The 23,089-nt window shown below is 33.4% G+C and overlaps 1 protein-coding gene across 6 annotated transcripts in view; it reads left to right on the forward strand.

Annotated features, from left to right (window-relative positions):
- LOC145291489 (uncharacterized) overlaps positions 1–23,089 on the forward strand; it is a 129,571-nt gene that overhangs the window by 73,179 nt on the left and 33,303 nt on the right. For 4 of the 6 annotated variants that reach the window (XM_080137371.1, XM_080137372.1, XM_080137373.1 and 1 more), the window contains exons 9-17: positions 1,739–1,815; positions 2,091–2,172; positions 2,603–2,699; positions 3,450–3,659; positions 4,804–4,965; positions 5,267–5,324; positions 13,242–13,376; positions 14,077–14,195; positions 17,266–21,358. In XM_080137371.1, coding sequence (XP_079993497.1) covers positions 1,739–1,815; positions 2,091–2,172; positions 2,603–2,699; positions 3,450–3,659; positions 4,804–4,965; positions 5,267–5,324; positions 13,242–13,376; positions 14,077–14,195; positions 17,266–21,358 — 5,033 coding nt within the window. The remainder of the gene's footprint in view (positions 1–1,738; positions 1,816–2,090; positions 2,173–2,602; positions 2,700–3,449; positions 3,660–4,803; positions 4,966–5,266; positions 5,325–13,241; positions 13,377–14,076; positions 14,196–17,265; positions 21,359–23,089) is intronic. The other 2 variants (XM_080137374.1, XM_080137376.1) reach the window with 2 other exon arrangements.

Genomic DNA, 23,089 nt, shown 5'->3' on the forward strand with positions numbered 1-23,089 from the left:
GAAAAAATCAAATCTCTCAAACAGAAAATAGATCAAAAATCCTAAAAGACAGATCCCGCTAAAAACAAGAACCACAGACCAGAATAAATTCAAAACCTTTGAAACATTGAAAATAGACGACAGAACATCCGACCACCCTAATTAAATAGTAGAAAACAACCACCCCTATTCTCAATAAAAGAAAAAGAAATCAAATACATGGCCAACAAAAAAATCCAATCTCATCGATATATAAACATTAACATAAATCTATTTGAACATGGTCATACATAAACTTTCATACAATGCAAACCTAATATCTAATTCACGGCTCCTACATACAGATATTTCCTTTACACAAGCAAAAACTTTTTGATTTACACTTTCCATATGAATATAATTACATAAATTCTGACAAACTTATATGTACAAAAAAAAAAAAAATTAAAGAATAACATCACCCAAATTAAAATTGACTTGGCAATAGCAACCAAAAACAGTTAATTTGCTGTAAAACATAGCAAACAAAGTAGAAGAGTAACTTATTTTGCCTTTGGTAACATTTATTTGCTATATATTTGAATTTTTTTTACCCTTTGTATCATTTGTTGGCATTTTTGCTAAATCCCTGCTACTTCATCTTTTCCATATTCCTTTTAGTTCTAATCGTCATACTCATTTAACATGTTTCAATTTAGAATTATATATATATACACAACATAGTATACTAGTGTGAATTACAATGCTTTTTTTTTTTTTTTTTTTTCTTTTTTTTACTCTTGAAAAAAGCTATATACCTTTTCTACTATAATTTTTAATACTCTTCATTTATCAAGGCTAAAAGTCACTCAAGGATAAAGGTGGATTAGTTGAATGATGAAAAATGTTATGAGAAGAAGGCATCTGTTGCCAGATCTCAATATGATTTTATTATATAACTAGCGAGGGGTACTCGGCGTTGCCCGGGTGTTGGGAGGTGTATGGAGGGGTTAAAAAAAAAAAAAAAGGGTATGAGGATCGAACCTGAACCGTTAAGGCAAAGTTGTAAATTAACGTGTGAAAAAAAAAAATGCAACGTTAACCATTGCCCCACCGCGAGATGCTAACGGAAACATGTTTGAATTCATTTAATTACTTGGATTTAGCAGGTGCCCGTTTTAATGAGTTAATGAGGTCATGGTTGACTGCGGGATAGTATTCATTTACTGCTGAACGCTTTTTTTTTCCCACCCCCAAGATGTTATAGGAAAAAGACTAACCCACATGCGGCGAGCGACAAATATTGAATATTTATCTTCCCGAAATCAAGCAAATTAAATAGACAGGCGAGCTTCGTTGTTAACTGTGTGATATTGCGATTTATATGTGATATAAAAAGTTGTGAACTGACCGACCGCTTCTCTGAAAGAAGCTTTTTGTTGACATACAGAAAAAGCGAACACACATACATACATACATTTTGGCTTTTATATTTATAAAAGTACTTGATATTCATAAATGATACCCAGTTAAGTACTTACCAGGCTCAGTGTTACTCAACTTCAGTAATCTTATGAGAATTGAAGTATCCATGTTGCTAACTGTATAGCTTTTTAAAGAAATATGTCTGAATAATTAAAAATATATATATTCAAGTGACACTTAAAAACAACTAGCAAGCTAATTGAATAATTTATTTTCAAAAATAATGTCATAATATTGTTTTTGTTTTATGTCCAGTCAATTAATTTTGCTTCTTTTTTTTTTTTTCTTTTTGTAGATGGCAATAATCGTCAGAAATTTATCTTTTGATGATGAAAATATGCAGGTATTAGCCTCAAATAGGAATGTATTTAGGTATGTAAACACTTGTTTTAATTTAATCTACAAAATTAATCTTTATGGTATTTTTTAATTTGAGAATTAATGTTCAAGTAAACATATTAATGACTAGTGTTAATAATAAAATATCAGTGTGTATTAAAAATGAGTTGATATAAACTAGAATTGTTTGTACATTTAAATAAGTTATATGTTCAGAATCTGATGTTCAGATGGGATTTGTGCTATTTTAAAATAGAAATTCTTTGAAATATTGCTTCTGTATAAATTGTTTTGTTTGTTTTTTATAGGTTTCTGTTACTATGCATTTATAGCAAATATGGCTCACTTCGGCAGATAGGACTTGATACCCTTGGAAATTCTGCTGTACAGGTAATTTAACCTTTCTGATTTTTTAAGCTAATTTTTAACATTTCTTTTAAAAGCTTGCAATAATTGTCATTATCTATAAATAAGTTATAAATGGATAAATTTAATATTGTTTTAATTTAAATTTAAAAATGCAGTATTTTGGAGGAGGAGAGATGTCGGATTTTGTTATTTGATATTACACTTTAAATAAAGATTTTGTACAATTTAAACCAGTTCTATTCCTTAATTTTTTTGAAAATAGAAAAGATTTAAAATAATAACTAGAATATTTAAAAGTTCATTTTCATTATTTTTGTTAGTATTACTTTTTATTTTCAATTATGTTGAGAACATCAAATCATCTCCCTTACTCTCTCAATTTGAAATAATTGTTACCAATAACAAAACCAACTTATTTTTTCTTTTAAAACTTTTTATTTTAATCTTCCAGATGGTACTTGAAAGTGTTGATCACCCCGACACACAGTTGATATTACGATTAGTGTCTAAATGTTTGTCTTCAAATGACAAATGTGAAGTTGTACGCGGTAAGATTTACTTTCCATATACATTTTGCAAATGAGAATTTAAGTTCAGTTGTCTGAGATTTTTTTAACATAATTTATCTTTTCTAATTTATTAAACTCAAAACTATCATAATGATATTCGATTTTAACATATGTACCATGTGTTGGACAGCTTTTTAAAATTGACTGCTAAACAATCTCTGCCCAGGTCTTCAATTATCCCTCTTATTATTAAATCCATTCTTGTCACTTTCTCCCATGTTTTTCTTGACTTTGCTACCTCAACTGGTCTACATCTACTAACTCAGAAACTCTCCATTCTTTCAATATATAAGGAAAATTGTAGTGATTGCAAAAACAACTTACCTTAGAAACATCTACTTAGAGTTCATTTGCTTAACGATAGAAAAAACAAAATAGCAGTACGCAGCTGATTTTATCTTCAACGATCAAGCAAATTAGCATTATATGAAAATTAGATATGTTGGCCTGCATAAAAGCAAACTGCTTGAATAATAGGAGGGTTTGTTTGAAGAAAGTGAGGCATGATGGATTATTTACTCAGTCAGCACGAAAAAGGAAAAAGAAAACCAGTTGTTTATTGCTGAAGAAAGTTACACAATGTGATCACACCAACAAAATCTCTTTCTGCAAATATCTCTTCTTTTTTACCAAGGTTTAATCCACCTCCAAGGTCATTAGATTTAATCTTGTAATTCTGTCATCGACTACAGTTATCCATTTATGTTATACTTTTTATTTTCTTCACAGGATTAGAAATATTGAGTAAATTGTGCCAAGTTCCAGAAAATGAAAGCCTACTGTCTGAACATCTTGAGAGCAAAGCTTATGAAGATATCTGTAAACTATTGACTGTGCATGACATTCAGCTGATTATCTACACTCTGGAAGCGCTCTACCAGTTGTCAGAGTTAGGAGAATCGACTGCAAATGCAATTGCTTCAGTCAAGCATTCTGTTGGTATGTGTTCTCTGTCAAACTATTTATACAAATGAACTTGATGTAAAGCTTTCAGTAAAAGAATCGTTTTTGTTTTTATATATACTGAAAATCCCTTAATAAATCTATTTTATCTGGAAAATAGAAAAGTGTGATACTACCTACTTTCTTTGATATATTCAAATTGTATTTTCAAAGTTTGCCTCTTTACAAGCATATTTAAACAAATCCAAAGATTGTAATTTGCTAAATTCCTTTTACTATTTAGAATTATTTTTAGTAAAAAAAAAAAAAAAAAAATCAATCAGTTTTTAGTTGATGTAAAGGAATTCATATTTCTGATTCGTAAATATTTTTTTATATGTATACACATTGAATTTTTTTTATAAGTATACACATTGAATTTTTTTTATAAGTATACACATTGAATTTTTTTTATAAGTATACACATTGAATTTTTTTATAAGTATACACATTGAATTTTTTTTATAAGTATACACATTGAATTTTTTTTATAAGTATACACATTGAATTTTTTTTATAAGTATACACATTGAATTTTTTTTATAAGTATACACATTGAATTTTTTTATATGTATACACATTGAATTTGTTTATATGTATACACATTGAATTTGTTTATATGTATACACATTGAATTTTTTTATGTATACACATTGAATTTGTTTATATGTATACACATTGAATTTGTTTATATGTATACACATTGAATTTTTTTATGTATATATATATATATATATATGTATACACATTGAATTTTTATATGTATATATATATATATATATGTATACACATTGAATTTTTTTTTTTATATGTATACACATTGAATTATACTGGTATCACTTTTATCATGTGATCATTTTAAAGAAATAGAAGAGGTGAAGAGTATGTCAAAAAACAAAAAAACTGCTCTTGCAAAAATTGTTGATTCTTATTCCCTACCCTAGTAATTAAGTTGGCTATAAAAAAAAGTTTCTAGGGTCAATGTTTGAAACCAATTCCAGTTTGTAAAAAATTAGATTAACAAAATAAATGACTCTGACTCCTGTGATAATTCCTGCCCTCTAATCCCAATTCCTTACCATGAAAACCTCCTCTAATTAATTTGATAACAACTTTTTTTTTTTTTTTTTTTTTTCCCCAGATATTTTGGTGCAGCTAGTCACTGTAGAAGCTCAGTCTTATGGTCCAAATTCTTTGATTGGAATCAAAGTTGTTGAATTTGTACCCCATCAGTCATCTGGTGGGGCAACCATTGGACCACCTGTTCCTCCTCAACCGCCACCACCTTTAGTGATGAGCACCAGTAAGTCTATTTTTTTAAGCATATTAAAAATTTAAGACAAATACAGTGTCTCGAAAACAAATATACACAGTTAAAGTGAGTACTTTATTTTATTTTTGTAAACATCCTGTTTTTGAAAAGTATTAATTTTGAAAAAAAAATTATTTTTTAAAAACATGGATATACATTTTAGTATAGCATAAAGTTATCAATATACTTTGAACTTTATCTACCATTGTCTAAAACTATTCAAATCTAACTCATAAAATTTCACTTCAATTAACTCATAAAAAGTTGCAATAATGTGAATTTTTATTTTCAGAATTAATACCAGCAAGTGGTGCCCCACCCAGCCCAGAAATAGAAACAACGTGTAATTGGTAAGATGAATAACTTGAATCACTTTTATTTTTTGGGGTTATTTTATTCTCAATTTAATTTTGTTTGAGTATAGTGATGGGACAGTTGATCAGAATCTGGAATCGGGGGGAAAAAGATGCAAACTGTTTTAGAGTATTGGAATCAGAAAAATATGCCTATTTTCTCGGTTTTACTAAATGTCCAACCAAATTATTCCTGATCATTGTACGACTAACTGCTCCTACTGTTTGTCATATAGAAACAACGTCTAAAGTTGCTTGTATCAGCAGCAGCTGAATCGGACATTTAGTCATGCCAGGTTTTGATCGTACATAAGGGGGTTTACTAAAATTGTACGATTATTTGCTCCTGCTGCTGTTTTGCTATTAAAGCAACTTTTACACAAACTAGCTACTAGGTTTGTCAGCACACATTATCATAAAAATCTGTTGTATTGTTAAAATAAACAATAATGAATTTACCCACAAATTTCAATTGAGGTTATTTTTGGCAAATATATTTTTTAGATTCATATAAAAAAGTATATTTTTTCCGATTCTGTGTGCTACTTTTATTCCGTTATTTTTATATTTATATTTTTTTTTTTTGTTAAAGATCTTTGTAAAAAAAAATAAACAAGTTTATTTTTTAGATTAGTCATGCCTTGGTTTTACACAGCTAAAAATTAAACACAATTTTATGTACATCTAATTAAATCGTTAAAACTTAAGACAATTATTTGGCACACTGTATTAGAAAATTGCCTCAGTCGTTAAGGGTTTAATTAGTCAAAGCAACTTTGATATGGGTTATTTACTCAGTTTGTCAGCGCAAAAAAATATCTTGTATTTTAATAAACAATAAAACAAATTTCCTCAAGTTTCGGTCAAGGTTATTTTTGGAAAATATCTTTTTAGCTTCATACCTTATGATATTTGCAAAAAAGAAACTATTTTTTTTTTTTATATTCTCTCTTAAGCCAGAAAGTAAACAAACAACTATTTATGTATTGTGAGATATTTCACATTTTGTTATAAATTTTTGTTCCAAAGTTTTAGAATATAGTTTGTGTTAAAGAAAAAAGTCACTTCGGTTTATTTAAGATTTCTTTTGAACCTAAAATGATTTCCTTTGCTTTTTTTTGTCAATGTGCACTGCTAGTCCAACCTGCAAAGGGTGTTTATTCCAAAAGCTATTCTTTACATGGCGAGGTTTTTTTTTGGGGGGGGGGGGTAATTCCGAAAAGCATTTTCTTATTGTCAACCTCCCCCACGAGTGTCGAAGTTTTGGAATAAACACCCTTTGCAGGTTGGACAAGCAGCACACATTGACCTTTTTTTTCTTTTCTTTTTTTTTTTTTTGAGAAATGAATCCGTTGCATTATTATAAAATGGAACTTTAGGCAATATTATTCAAAGAAAAAAAAAAAATGAAAATAATTTTTAAAAATAAGTTATTTACTTGCCTCCCCCACAAGAGCAGTTAAACACTATTTTAAATGTGAGGAAAATAGTTTCCCCAAAAGAGGCACACAGGATTGGAAACATTGCTTCAGTCTTCAGGGATTTATTCTACTTTTTAAAATGATTTTCTAGTATTACACTGCTATTGTGTTACAAAATTCAAATTTAAAAAAAAAAAAAAAAAAAAAAAAAAAAGTTCACTTATAAAAATTTATTTTATAAAAAAAAAAAAAATCGCCTGAAAGTTGTGACTGACTAAATTCGTTTTGTTTTTATTTCAATAATAAAGAAATAAACTTTATTTATTTTAAAAAGATTTAATAATAAAAAAAAAAAAAAAAAAAAGTGGCCTACTGGGTTGTAAAAGTCTCAATTTTTAAGAATTTACCAAAACTAATCGCGACTAAGTTGTTTTATTGTTTAACATTTTTTGCGCTAACAGACTTATATCACTTGTGTAAGAGGGAATATATAATTATAATTGGGAGTTTTCTTTAGTAAATATCTTTTTAGGTATGGACTTAAAAAGATATTTGCCAAAAATAACCTCTCAAAACTTCTGAGTAAATTCGTTTTATTGTTTATTACAAGATTGTTTTACAATATTTTATGCTGACAGATACAGTCGGTTGCCTACGCCGAAGTTGCTTTAATCAGTAGCAGTGTCAATTTAGTCGTACAATGATTGTACATTTTTAGTCAAACATATTTAGTAAACCCCTATTTTCTGATGCCAAAATCTTTTTCTAAACTTAATTTTCCATTACTGGTCTCTCTCTCATATATATATAATAATAGTTATTGATTTTCAAACACCAGTAATAAAAAAATATCTATAGATTACCTCCCCACACGTGTATTATTACATTTTTGAAGATATATGCACATATGACACTGGTTTTACAGTAGTTTGGAAAAAAAAGAAAAAAAGACTTTGGCTAAAGATTTTAAAAGCATCAGAATCAGGATAAATACAAATATTTTAATAACTAAATTCATAAATTGGGATAAATACAAATATTTTAACTAAATTCATAAAACAAGCTTATTCATCAAAACTAAAAGGCCATAGTCAGGTGCAGTTTTATAATATTGAAAAGAGTAAAATCTTGGATTATTATTGGAATTATAAATAGTTTAGAATATTATTACCACCAGTTAGGAGATATCTTTGTCTTATGAAGTATTTATGCCTTTTCTAGCACATCCCATTTTAATCAACTTTTAAACTTTAGACATACACACGCACAGAGAGAGGGGGGGTATTTGGAAACTTTGACATTCTGTTCTATATGTGCAAATACTGAAAAGGTTCTTATAAACATAAATCTGTAAATGCAAAGTTATAGAAACAAATGTTGATTATTCTGTATTATAAATATCTAGCATGTATAATGTATGTGATAGTACACTGTTATTTCTAGATATAGGATAGATAAACACTACACTCGCAAGACTATGGAAAAAATTACAAATACAAAAGCTATGGGGCTCAGAAAAAAAAGATTTGATCCTTTAATAATAACCAACATGGTAAACCTGGTTGACATCCTGCAAATGTTTGCCCTTCAGATACAAGATACAACAGATCAAATACAGTAAATATATATGAACAGTACAAACCAGAAACTATGCAAATAAAGAAATTAAACTAGTAATGGAGTGCTATTACAGAATCAAGTTATGCCATCAGTTTTCCAAACATCCTATATAGAAAATTAGGTGCAACTAGCGCAATGGGGTCCTCATTTTCAGTTTAGGAAAAGTTGGTGACGTGGTACTCAATGTCACAGCAGAAAATTAACCCCTTGTTGTTCTAAGTTAACAACTCGGCACTACTTGTTTCAAACTTTAAAAAATGCCTTAAAATAAGTAAAAACATTAAAAACGGTATTTCTGCATCTGTTATGCTGAAATAATATTACTTAGAAGCCCATTCTTAATATGGAGAGGGGAGAGTTTTTTTGTAACTTTTTTTTTTTTTTTTTTTTTTTTTTTTACATAGGCATCACCACATTATCAAGGCCCAGAGGCCACTCAAGGATAAGGGTTAAAGAGCGTACAGTAGAAATTGGACAATATAGTAATCATTAGTAATGAAAATTTGGTAAATTTGATAACTTATATGGAACGGCTCATCAAGAACTTATTTACTTTAGACTTGAAGACAACCATATTGTAGTCAGCCGGAAAGCAGGAAAACGGAAGACAATTCCACAGGCGTGCAGTTCTAAGAAAGAAGCTTTGTTCATGGAATCTACGTTTAGGTTTAGGCACAGATAAAGAGTGGGGGAAATTATTGATAGTGTTTACAGCTAGACGAGTGTTTCTTGTGAAAGTTTGGCGAGGGGGGACCATAGATTGAAGCTCAGTTGAACACTTTCCATGAAAATAACGATACATCAGAGACAAAGTCGCAACATCTCTTCTGTGAGATAGAGGTTGCAAGGAGGAGAAAAGGACATCTCCTACGAGGCTACGAAGTCTATTTTGAACTCTATCAAGGCAGGACAAGTCCTTTCTAGCAGCTCCTGCCCAGATGTGGCAACAGTATTCCATCCTTGGACGTACCTGGCTCTTATATAGATAGAGAATAGCATCAGCAGTGAGATATCTACCGGATCGATAGAAAGATCCCACCATTTTTCCAGCGGCCTTGGCAACAGATTTGATATACGTGTTCCATTTAAGATCAGGAGTAATGGTCAAGCCCAGAAGCTTGTCAAAACTTGAGGCCTCCTGAAGACGAGAGCCATTCATTTCAATTGATGACAAATATGGATTAGAATGTTGATGATGTAAAGAGAGAAGCTTGGTTTTAGATGCATTAAAAGTAACCAGCCACTCCTTTCCCCATTGTACTACGTGCTCAAGATCAGAGGAGAGAGAATTGGAGAGAACTTGGTCGTTTACTGTCTTAGATGTGGTACCATAAATGGTAGTGTCATCAGCATAAATGTCTACAAATGATGTAAGGATATGATTTGGAAGATCATTAATGTAGATCAGGAAAAGAGTTGGGCCCAGGATGGATCCCTGAGGGACACCGGCATTAATACTGTGAGCTTCTGATTTTTGCCCCTCAACTACTACTCTTATGAACCTATCAGAAAGAAATGATTTAATAATTGAGAAGACTTTTCCAGCTATACCATAGCTAGCGATCTTATGAAGTAAACCTTTATGCCATACCCTATCAAAGGCTTTAGATATGTCAAGAGCAATTGCCCTAGAAAGATTGCCACCGTCGAGAGATTTGCTAATCCTATGCGATATAACTGTAAGGACATCTGCTGTAGATCTAGCAGAACGGAAACCGTATTGAGTGTCACTAAGAAGGTTATTTTTGTTGAGATGGTTGATTACTTCTGTATTTAACACAGATTCTAGCAACTTACTCATGACGCACAGGAGACTTATTGGCCTGTACTGAGAGGGGGATGAGCGATCACCTGAATTCTTAAATACAGGGCATACTGATGAGATTTTCCAGGGAGATGGGAAACTATTCTCCTTAAGACAACGTTTAAACAGTTTTGTAAGTATGGGCGCTAGTTCAGGTTGAAGTTTTTTGAGTACTATAATTGGAATACTGTCAGGGCCAGTTGCTTTACTCGAATCAAGGTTTTTGATTAGCTTGGCAACATCACGTACAGATATACGTATATCACATAGCGTGTTTTCTGATACAGGATGAAATATTGGGGGTTGGCGGCCTTGGTCGCAAAGGGTAGAATTAGCTGCAAAGTTCTTGACAAAGAGTTTGGCTTTGTCTGATGCTGACGAGATTACCTCAGGTCCATTGATAATAGTTGGGATGGAGCACACGCTTCTGTTCCTGTACTTTCACCTAACAATTTAATAAACAAGTAAATCGTAAAAATTAATTTGAAAATACTATTTCGAAAATAGTGTAGTAACATAGATGCATAAATACCGTAAAAACTTATCCATGTTGGAAGAAGAGTAACTTTTCTTGCCTTTGGTAACATTTATTTGTTATATGTCTGTTTCTTTGCCACTTCAGTTTGTTGTCTATAATGATAATTGCTTGAAAATTCTTTGAACTGTTTTTTTTCGGGTGGGGACAAAGATAGCACCATGATTTCTCCTTTGGAGTCCCGAGAATCACTCAAAATGGCGTAAATAAAAAAAAACATAATGGGAGAGGGGGGGGCTGGAAGCCTGCACAGATCAAAACCGAGGCGGCTATGTTATTTGTTGTGAAACCATAGACTGAGTACCATGTGACTTAATTTTTTCCAAAGTGAAAGCGAGGCTTGAATTTCAGACTATATTGTGCTATTTGCACCGAAAATTATTTACACTCTTACAAAATATTCAATACTAGCAGACCCCGTTAATCGGCATTGCCCAATGGAAGCATTCCCTTTCTCTAAATTTTCCCCCCTCCTCTCTCCCTCTTCCGTCTTAAAAAAAATCGAAGTACTGTTGTTGTTAGTGATTTAAAATGCATAATACAGAGCTTTATATCGCAAAAACTACTTGTGTCTGCCAAATGTAAATGTGATATTCTTAATCAGCATAATGGAAAACCTACAAAGGTCATCATTTCAAAGAAAAGTGTGTTGGTGGATCTAAGGTAAAAATTTATCTTAAACCAATTGTTCTGTAATCAAACATGCCGCTTCACCCTCGTAAAAAAAAAATTAAATATGGTTGTAGTTATTGCCCAACCCCAACCGCCTAATGTTAAGAACGGCTTTCGTAATAGACACCCCATAACCTCTTCACGTTAAGTATGCCTTTTGGAATGGAAAACCCCCAATCTCTTCATGTTAAGAACGGCTTTCGGAATGATTACTTGCAACATCCCCATGTTAACCGCTTTCGCTTGGGAGGGGGAATTTCAAATATTTGGTCCAAATTTAACCTTGATAATCGCTGTCAGGATCCCCACATGCAAAAACTATAAACAAAAAGAAAGAAAAGTTGTCAATTTATGGAAAAGTGTGTATATCATTCATCTATAATCAAACACCTGCATAAAATATTTGGGGCGTCAACTTAATTCTAAACGGTTAATATCTAAAAAGAAAACTAAACAATGGTATGCGTAAATATTAATGTTATGTTTTAGGGTTTTGTGTGTTTGTTTGGGGGAACGGTGTTGATGTTAATGCGTACATAGGTACAGAAAAAAATATAAATAAGAAAAAAAGGAAAGGTCCCGTTGTAAAAGGAAAAAATAAAAACAGCATCCTTGTCGTTTTGATAATAAGAATCAAAAGAAAAAAACAATGCTATCCATAAATGTTATGTTTTTTGGTTTCAGGGATTGTGTGTTTGTAGGAGGATAGTTGCATGGTGATACATTAAATTCTGATTATGGGCTTTTAATATTTTTGTATTTGGTTTAATATTCATAAAATGATTGTGTGGAGAAAGCTGCCATATTTGTAAAGGTCAGACGTTTGGTTTTTGTAATAAGTAATCTGTATTGCAGAATAATCGATTTTTCAGCTCGCAGTCAATGAGAATTGTCAGAATTTTAGAAGGGAGAAATTATTTTTGATTCCGGAAAGGGGGAGATAATTGTATGTCTATGAGTGTTTGATCCAGTTACGAAGGATGCTGCACACTATAGTTATAATGTGTATATTTCTTCCTGGTGATCACTGGGGGCAGTGTGAGGACTTTAGATTTAGAGGGAAAAATAGAAGCTACTTTGTCTGAAGATGTTGTGATTGTGATGTTGCTCCTAGGATAAAATGTAGGATTTTATTATAACTACTAATTTATCTAAAATGTTGTTCTAAAGTTATATAAGATAGTGGCTAATATTCTAGACATAATAAATTCATATGTGGCATATGTTGTTGCAAACCTACAGTATTTTGATTCAGAAGAGAATTTCTGCAATCAAAATACTATATAGGATATGAATATGCAGATCAACTTTTCTAAAATATTTAAAATGTCTCCATGCAATTCTTCAACATAAATTCATTGAATTAATCCAGTTAATTTTCCAATTTGGCACTTGATTTTTTTCATTAATTAAAGAGTAAAAAAAAAAAAGTTTCTTTTCTATAAAACAAAACAGATGTATGTGAGTCTGAAAATATTTAACAAATAATCTCTTTAACTACTGGTCATATAACACTGAAATAACAGGAAATAGTGATCATACACCAAGATGGTTTATAACAAGTAAAATATTAGTTTGGATAAATAACATGTACAGAAATATGTCTGCAAGTTAAAATGTTCATTTCAACTTGCCGACATGTTTCTATTACTTGCAAATTCATTCATTCATAACTCTAAATGTTTTAATTTTAAATCTTTCTTCTCTATCTGTTGATAGCTCGAATAGTAGGGGACATGTCTGGAGCATTAAATGTTTTTGTTTCGATTCTAGCTGATGGCAGTCAAGTCTTCACTTAATTTATAATTTATTTTTAATGTTTGATTTTATTTCAAATTTCTTAACTTTTCCTTAATGTTTAGGTTACGGGCCAATATAGAATTGAAAGATGGAACCCACATGTCTCACTTGTCATTGTACACAGACTATTTATCATTCTGTAAGAAATTCTCTTTGCCGAACCCATTGAATAGCTCTGTGTTGCACACATGTGTCAAGTAAGTATATTGAAATTCTCTTTTCGTTGATGCAAAATTTATATGATAACCTAATGAAAATATGTACAACTGTCAAAATATGAAAAAGGAGAAAGAAAAATGTGTTAGCCTCAATGGCAATTTCAGGGTCAGTTTTTTATTTTTAATTATGAAATTTAGGTTTACTTTAAATTTAATTATTCTGTTTTTCTCCATATGCCAATTGTAAGAGAAATTTGTAAAAAAGTAAGAGCCAGTTAAATAAATGCCTCTAAACCTCCCAAACAGTTATTAGCTCTAATATCAAATATAATGACACTGCAAACTTAAGATGTCTGTGTATGTACAATGGATAAAATAGTTTTTATGGTGCTCTTTGGCTCCTACTTTAATTTGGATCTGATCCTTTATCTGAAAAATAACATTAAAATTGCATTGATCAACTGCTTCTGTTAGTAAAATTAACAATCTTAAGATCACTTTATTTATTATTTAAATTGAAGATACTTAATCTGTCAAAAAATAAACTGTTACTAAATAATACTTTTTGATACTTATGCACAATATTAAATTTTCATTTTTAAAATATTCTGAGAAGTTATTTACATTGGGAAAAGGTGCAGAAGGAATCAGAGGTTTTACTATATTAGTATTACAATTTTTCTTCTCCGCGTTTTATTTTTAAACAATGCAATTTTGCAATTTTTTTTCTCTTTTTCAGAGCTGTATTCCCAAATGTTGATGAAAAAATAATAGAAAGGAAAGATGGAAATAAAGATATTCAATTCAGTGGGTTTTCTAAGAGGCAAACGCCTCTTCCTTTTGCAATTACTTGGCAAGGTATGTACCTATAATGATGCGGTGAACAGTCCCATTCACCCCCCTCCTCCCTCCCAAAAAAAGAAAGTGAGAAGATTAAGTTTCTAATTTATTTTGTTGTATGAGTATTCGCTAGAATTCCTTGGGTTTTTATAAATGAAATGTTTTTTTTTTTCTCCTTCTAGTGAAACAGTTACTGAATTTCTTGATACATGTTTTATTATTATATATAATTTAGATGCTTTAAAATGAATCCATTCGTTTTGAGTCAATTTTGTTAATATATTTGTGAAATTGTTTTTAAACTTTGTGATTATGCAAAAATGAAAAGTTTAAATTTTAATCATTTTAATCAATTCTTATTAATTTTCTTATCAAATTGTTTTTAAATTTAATGTGAACCTATATCATTATCTAAATGCAAATATCAATTTTTCCTTGGTCTTTTGGCTAGGAACAAATCTGTCTTTGGCTATTGACTGAAAGACAATTTAAATTTGTTCGATTCCGGAGTACCACATTTTAGCATCTGAATCTTCTCCACATTGAAAACTGACATTGTGTCTTCCTCTTCCCTCGTGAGTAGGAAAGTAAATAGAAAAAATGTCAAATGGTGTACATACTTTCTATTAAAGAATTAAATTAATATCTTTTAGAAACATATTTGTTTCTATACAATTTCTCTATTTGATATGATTTTTATATTTAAAATAAAACGTAATATTCTATTCCTTTTGATCACTTTTTAATTGCAGTAGAGAATTTTTTTTTTTTTTTTAACATTTTTACTTTACCTTAATCATAAAATTTCACAATCTTGTGTTTTTGTCATTGAATTTAATGATTTATCTTGAATGAAATGTGATTCTTTTCATGGTTATTCACACTGAGAGGAAATGTCTTTCAAAGCTAATGCATTTGATGTGTAGCAGCTTTGCATGTTTTTAGTGTTTTAATACCATTTTTCCCCAGTTATTGGTGTTGTTTTATTACTTGGAATTGCATGATTTTGTTGTCTTTCTTGTGACATCTGACATCATTTCTTGATTTTTCTGCCAATTTCGAATTGGTCTTTACAAAATAAAATTATTTTCAAAAACAAAAAAAATATATTTAGCACTAAAGTGACCTGTGGAAGATCATGAACTGTTTTGTATATTTTGGTTTGTAATATGAAAAATGTTCATCATAATCTTAGATTCTTTTAGTGCTAAATATAATTTGTCATTTTTTTTATCCTACATCATTATAGTTTATGGTTATTTATATATATATATATATATATATATATATATATATATAGAAGCCATTTAAAATAGATTTTTGATGCTTGTATAAGGGGTTGGGGGTTCATACTTTTTAACCAATACTATAGAAATTATTTAATCAACCAATTGATGTCAGATGTTTGCTTTTGGGAAATTTAAGTGTTCTTTTTGTTTTTTTGTTTTTTCCTCTAATGAAATGATAGGAATAGTTTGACTTGTAAGATTATTAAAATTATTTTAATACCATTTGTTGAGAATCCCATGATTCGATGAAAAATGGGAAAAATGTACTTTTATTTCTGTAAATTAAGTTCACACCAACATTACATGATCCTTTTTTTTTCTTTTTTTTTTTGAATAGTAAACGTTAATCTTTTTTTATACTTAGTAATTTTTGTAACTTAGCTTTTTGAATGTTTTTAAGATAATTTAAAGCACACGTCTTCTAATAGTTATGAACTGTTAGACTCTGTGCATTTTGATTATGGGTAATATTTTTGTAGTTAAACTTTAATATTTTATAATATATATCTTTTGTGTTTGTATTGAAGTAGAGCAGCACAAATGATCACTATTTTGATGTTTAACAGCTCTGTAATGCTTCTTTTAAATTATTATATATAATTAAATTATGTTGCACTATTTGTTCATTCGAAAATTAATAAATTGTGATATATCCGTTAAGTTTTTTTTTTCCAGACTAGAAATAATAATCCTATCTATTTGTATATAATCTATATGGACAATATACAAGTGATTTTGTTTGGGACTTTCGAACTCCCTTCCGGGATTCAGCTTTCCCAACTGTACTGACATGCAGAAGTTCAAGTGTACTGTGAACAGACATCTTGCTACACATTTCCTTTCATAATATCTCTGCAACTTATGTCCCCAATAGTAGCTCCCTACTTTAAAGTGGCATTGTGCCTTGTTTTTTTAATGTTCAGTGACTTTGAGAAATATTAGAGCGATTGAATCAACAGAGAAGGTGCAAAAGAAATATAACGATAACCAAGATATTCAGTTAATTATATAACAGTTTTTCATATATAGATTGAGAATTTTCCTATCGTAATATATTTTTCTACTCCATATTTTCTTGTTTCTGAATTTTTTAGATGAGTGATGATTCATATTATTTGGCCTATTCGAACTGTTATTCTCATGTTGAGTATTATTTTCACATTTCTATCGATGTAACCACCGACCTCCGTCAAGTGTATCTTGAACTTGCAAATCTGCACAGAATTTCAAAAAGAACCCTTTATTTAATCTTCTACAGAGGGGTAGCATGCTCTTGCTCTATAACTAGGTAGAGTTCCTAATTCACAATTGTATTTTTAAGTGTCGCCAGCAATGAGGAGTGAACATTTAATCTCCAGAAGAGTGTACCATACAACTGAATTTTACTACACCATGGATTCTTGTAGACTCGTGGTGTTGGAGGTTACATCTACCTAAACATGAAAATAACACTAAAGATAACAGTAGTCTGAATAATCCAAATAATTTCTTGTTTTTTGTTGTTGTTTTCTTTTTTTTTTTTTTTTTATTTAGCTTCTCCCTAACTATGTTCTATCTAGAAAGGATTTGCTGCTTTCATAAAAATTTACTTATGTGTTTTGTTATAAACAGAAATGTTACCATATCAGATCATATATTGTTAAACCTATTTTGTCTTTGGTCTGACCAATTTGATCAAAATAATTTTCTAGATTGAACATTTTAGTGATTTCTGTCAATTTGTTTTGTCAGTTTTGTTTGTGCTGTTGTAGTGTTATGCTGTGCAATGTTTTTTTTTTTCTTCTGTTTCTTGCTTTCAGTTGATAAAACTCCTAGTATTCACCCATCGCATGGCTTTCAGAGAACATCTAACTCTTCTCAGTCGTGTTTAACGCACACTCCCACCTTAAGACAGCGACTATTGGAACCACCTCTAGTCCACCTTCAACCGGATTCTTGCCCACCTTTCCCTGCAGGTAGTAGCAGTACGCATTCAAATCAACTTCCTGGTGTTCAACATGCAACGATGACAAACCCTGTCACTCCTCCTACACCAAAGAGCCACCATGTCCAGTCCAGTCAACAAAAGCACTGTGCAAAACTACAATCGCCAGGGACCCCGTTACGAACCAACTTAGCCAGTTCATCTGCTCCCTCAACACCTGTAAGTCGTCCACTCATCGTGTCTACACTCCCTTCGCTGGTTTCCAGCTCCTCACCTGCTGGTAAAACTGTGTCTGTTCTTCAGCAACAATTAAGATCACCAATTGTTCAGCAATCTACAAAGCTGCAGGACTCTGCTGTTAATGCACAAAGTGCTGCCAGTCCAAACCAGCACTACCCATGCATTCAACATGCATTGCATAACGAACAAGACCAGAATGCAAATCAAGGCACTTTCAGGCAGCAGTCCAGACCAATTACACAAGCAAAAAATGTCACTCTTTCATTCCAAGATAATAATAGTGTGACCGGTGTACGCAACACCTCTGAAACCAATCTCATTAAGTCGTTACTTGCTAAAAAACTCAACCAAAATCGGGGAGCGCAGAACACTCCGATCGGACAACCGTATCATTGCCATGAATCGCTTGGTTCAAGTGCAACAACCATTGTTTGTAATGCCCCACCCTCTCCAGCACGGTCAGATGCGGCTGTATCACAAGATGCATTTCCGCTATTAGAAACAAAACCTTGTACTAAGGCCCCTCTGCAAATCGGAAGCGTCAACTGGACTCAGCATCCGCAACCCATTGATTCTCCGGCCCAGTCTGACACTATGGAATCACAAACATCAGTCAGTCTAGACTCTCATTACACAGATGACCAGTCCTTGGAGACCAAAGCAACTGAAATGCAAGTAACCGGTAAAGACCAAATAGGGCAGGAGGGGGTAGAGATAAAATATGAAAGTTCTTTTCAAGAAGAGAGTATGGAAGTAGATAGTTCCTTGTCAAATTCACAACCAAAACCTTTAGCTCCGCTCATTTTACAGGAAGGTTTGAAAGCACAGGTGTCTGCTGGCAATGTTGAAACAACACAAAATGGGACAAATGGAAATTTGTTGATGCCATCAAATTCGGTTCCAGTCTCTGCCTCTCTACAGAATTCTCATTTAGAAGATGAATTGGCCATAAAGAATACTCCTAATCTACAGCAATCCAATTTACTGCCAAATCCTGATTCTTCCAAGTCTTTGAGTGTTTCCAATGAATCCATAGTCATACAGGCAGTACAGCCATTAGAACATCCTCTTGTAATGCAGTCTGCTTCAAAAATAACAAACCCTCAACAGAAATCTGCCGAACTAGTTATTCAGGTTGGATCAGAGCCGAGTTTGCAACATGATGTTGTAATTCAGCCTGCAGCTGACCGATTGAGTAACGAAGATTTAGTGATTCAGGCCCAGCTTCAGGACCAACAAGATGTGCTACAATCGATTAGCACAAACCAACAAGGTGAACCATTTGTAATTCAGGGCTCTCAGATATTAATCCAGCAGCAGCAGCAACAGCCCACCCCGCAACAACTGTTGATCCAAGTGCCAGCCCAAGCAGCTCAACCAGCACAACAGCTTGTTATCCAGACCACACCTCCTGCCCAGCAAACTCAGCAGTTGGTCATTCAAGTACCTCCACAACAACAGCAATTTGTGATACAGGCTCAACAACCCTCATCTGCATTGCCGCAAACACAGCAACAATATCAGCAGCAAATTGTCATCCATGATTTGCTTGAGGATGCCTCTCAGGGGATAACACCTGAAAATCAACAGTTTGAAGGGCTGTCACAGTCCAACTTCTCTCAGCAATCCCCTGTACAATTTGGGCAGGATCAAATCCAGTTGCTTGGTCAATCACCGTTGCCTGCTGCCAATGCTAACACTTTGTATTCGCAGCCACATCAGCCAGTTGATGGTAGCAACAACAGCAACAATAGCGGGCTACAACAGAATCAAGTGGTCATTCAATATCAGCCAGTGTCGCAGTCTGCAATGTCAGGCTCCCTGCCTACTCTGCCAAAAGTTTCACCTGCATCTCCAGGGGAGGCATCCCTAGACAGCAGCTTGTCTCCACAAACATTGACAAAGTGTGTTTTTCAGTCTCAGGGACCTCTGTTCCCTTCTAGTCAAAATATACAGCTGGAAAATTCACAGAAAACCAAGAAAGGTAGAACTAGTCCAGTTAACAAGAATACAATGGTGCACACGTGTCGAACTATGGTCAAGTCGACGGTGCCTAAGCAGAAACTGACCCAGAATTCTGATTCCACTATATCTCACACTTTGTCCCCTTGCTCACCACGAGCCCTCGAAATTGAGGTTTGCGGGGAAGTTGAATGTGCTAAAGATATAGTGAAAGAAGGAGCAGAGGCCAGAATCGAGCGTGTTGAAAATAAATGCCTAAGACTGTTAGATAGGCCAGTCGAGCCGTCCAATGTAGAAAATACAGAGTCTTCACAAGCCGCAGGTGTAGTTGGTAATGCCAAAGAATTGCCAGATTCTGTAACAAAAAATAACTTATTGCCATGTGCTGATCATAAAAAACTCTTACATAATCACACACACAGCATTCCTGAGTTGAAGGACAAAATAGCTGAACCCCCTGTGACTTTTGTTTATTCAACAGACCCTGTTCCGAAGAGGAATGTTGAATTTGTAGGCAGCAACACCTGTCATAACGTTCACGATTCATCCACATGTCACCTGCACAGACCACTGTCATCATCTAAGATAAAAGAGGAGACAGGTACCACAACAGCAGATAGCGTTATAAAGACTGAATGTCCAAATTCTAATATGGTACAAACGAAAAAAGAAGAGCAAACTACATTAACGCACGATACGCGTGCAGAGAATGAAATTTTGGGCTCAAAGCAGATGGTCAGCACCAAGTGCGAGTCTCCAAAACCTAACCGGACAGTTTATGCACCCGTGGCACAGATAAATGGTGCAGCTTCTGCGGTGTCTCAGTGCCCACATGGCAGAGTGTTAGATGAATCTTCCAAGCTGTGTATTTCTGAGCAACCTATTCATAATGGACTTGCAACCTCTTCTCTGACTGAGACAAAGCTCAATTTGAACGAGATACAAAAATCTGAAGAGCCGCTCAGTGTAACTGAAAAAACTGTTTTACATAAACCCGTAGACCGGTTAAGCAAAGTGAATGGTATTATCAATCACGTAGGCAGCAATGAGTGTAAACCTTCTATAGACGCTAAGCCAGCGGTGTTGGCAGAGAATCAAAAAGAGCGAAAGCGAAAAGCAAGCATCTCCTCGTTGTCACCCAACTCCTACTCCTCCTCCTCATCATCATCATTATCATCTTTAAATTCATCATCCATTGTTGCTAGAGTTCCAGAAAATGGTTGTGTTGTAAATGGTCTTCAAGAAAATGTTATCATAAATGATTGTAAATTTTTAACGGACAATAATGATATTGAAAGGACTGCAACAAATTTGAATTCTTCCGGCTCTTGTGCTAAGAAGCACCGTCAGTCGGAGGTAACTGGTAATAATATTACATTGAAGAAAAAATCTGAAAAAAGCAATACATCTGTGGTATGTAGCTATGTAAATAGGACTTGTGAGTCACGGCTGGTTCCTCCACCACCCGATTTTGGGGATGGAGACATCAGCTGCGACAGCTCTAGTGTTTCTTCAGTGCAGGACGCTTTTGATAAACAGCATTCCAACTTAAATCAGGGATTACCAAGTACGCTGTTAGGTAAAGATAATAAGGATACTGCTCTTCACCCTGGTCAGTCGATATCCCCAAAAGGTGGTACTATTCTGGGAAATTTGGACAAGTCTGCTAAATCTCGGAAAAGAATTCGGAACAGTAATGGAAGTGTGGATTCTCGGTGTTCATCGGCCGGTTCTGAATTTGTTTGTGAATGGGCCAATTGCAAAAGGTATATATATATATGTTTTTTTTGTTTGTTTTTTTTTTTTTTTAAATTTACATAATTTTCAGGCATTCAACATGAACTTAATCCATTTTAAACCACTGTTGGGTCAGTATATGTTATATATTTTATTAAATATTCATGAAAATGGAAACCTTTTAGAATTGAATTGTTTTCCTAAATATTTGAAAATATATAAAACTGGCCATGTTGAAATACAAGTTTTCATTGTGATGTCATAATAGACTTTGGTTTTTCTCTCTCTCTCTCTCTCTCTCTCTCTCTCTCTCTCTCTCTCTCCACCTCCCTCATACAAACACATCTTTCTCTCTTCCTCCCCACAAGCATTTTTCTTTCTTCCTCCCCACATACAGCTTTCTCTCTTCCTCCCCATTTATCTCTCTTTCTCTCCTGCTGCTTCTCACATATCTCTCTTTTTCTCTCCTCCTCCTCCTCACATATCTTTTTCTCTCCTCCTCCTCACATATCTTTTTCTCTCCTCCTCCTCACATATATTTTTCTCTCCTCCTCCTCACATATCTTTTTCTCTCCTCCACCTCACATATCTCTTTCTCTCCTCATCCTCACATATCTTTCTCTCCTCCTCCTCACATATCTCTTTCTCTCCTCCTCCTCCTCCTCACATATCTCTTTCTCTCCTCCTCCTCACATATCTCTTTCTCTCCTCCTCCTCCTCCTCACATATCTCTTTCTCTCCTCCTCACATCTCTCTTTTTCTCTCCTCCTCCTCCTCACATCTCTTTTTCTCTCCTCCTCCTCCTCACATCTCTTTTTCTCTCCTCCTCCTCACATCTCTCTTTTTCTCTCCTCCTCCTCCTCACATCTCTCTTTTTCTCTCCTCCTCCTCACATGTCCTTTTATTTCTCTCCTCCTCCTCACATGTCCTTTTATTTCTCTCCTCCTCCTCACATGTCCTTTTTTTTTCTCTCCTCCTCCTCACATGTCCTTTTTTTTCTCTCCTCCTCACATGTCCTTTTTTTTCTCTCCTCCTCCTCCTCACATCTCTCTTTTTCTCTCCTCCTCCTCCTCACATCTCTCTTTTTCTCTCCTCCTCCTCCTCACATCTCTCTTTTTCTCTCCTCCTCCTCACATCTCTCTTTTTCTCTCCTCCTCCTCACATCTCTCTTTTTCTCTCCTCCTCCTCACATGTCCTTTTATTTCTCTCCTCCTCCTCACATGTCCTTTTATTTCTCTCCTCCTCCTCACATGTCCTTTTATTTCTCTCCTCCTCCTCACATGTCCTTTTTTTTTTCTCTCCTCCTCCTCCTCACATGTCCTTTTTTTTTTCTCTCCTCCTCCTCACATGTCCTTTTTTTTTCTCTCCTCCTCCTCACATGTCCTTTTTTTTTCTCTCCTCCTCCTCACATGTCCTTTTTTTCTCTCCTCCTCCTCACATGTCCTTTTTTTTCTCTCCTCCTCCTCACATGTCCTTTTTTTCTCTCCTCCTCCTCCTCACATGTCCTTTTTTTTCTCTCCTCCTCCTCACATGTCCTTTTTTTCTCTCCTCCTCCTCCTCACATGTCCTTTTTTTTCTCTCCTCCTCCTCACATGTCCTTTTTTTTCTCTCCTCCTCACATGTCCTTTTTTTTCTCTCCTCCTCACGTGTCCTTTTTTTTTCTCTCCTCCTCACATGTCCTTTTTTTTTCTCTCCTCCTCACATGTCCTTTTTTTCTCTCCTCCTCACATGTCCTTTTTTTTCTCTCCTCCTCAGATGTC

Source organism: Euprymna scolopes, chromosome 12, assembly GCF_053919585.1.
Source record: "Euprymna scolopes isolate OS-2025 chromosome 12, ASM5391958v1, whole genome shotgun sequence".
Classification (NCBI taxonomy): Eukaryota; Metazoa; Mollusca; class Cephalopoda; order Sepiida; family Sepiolidae; genus Euprymna; species Euprymna scolopes.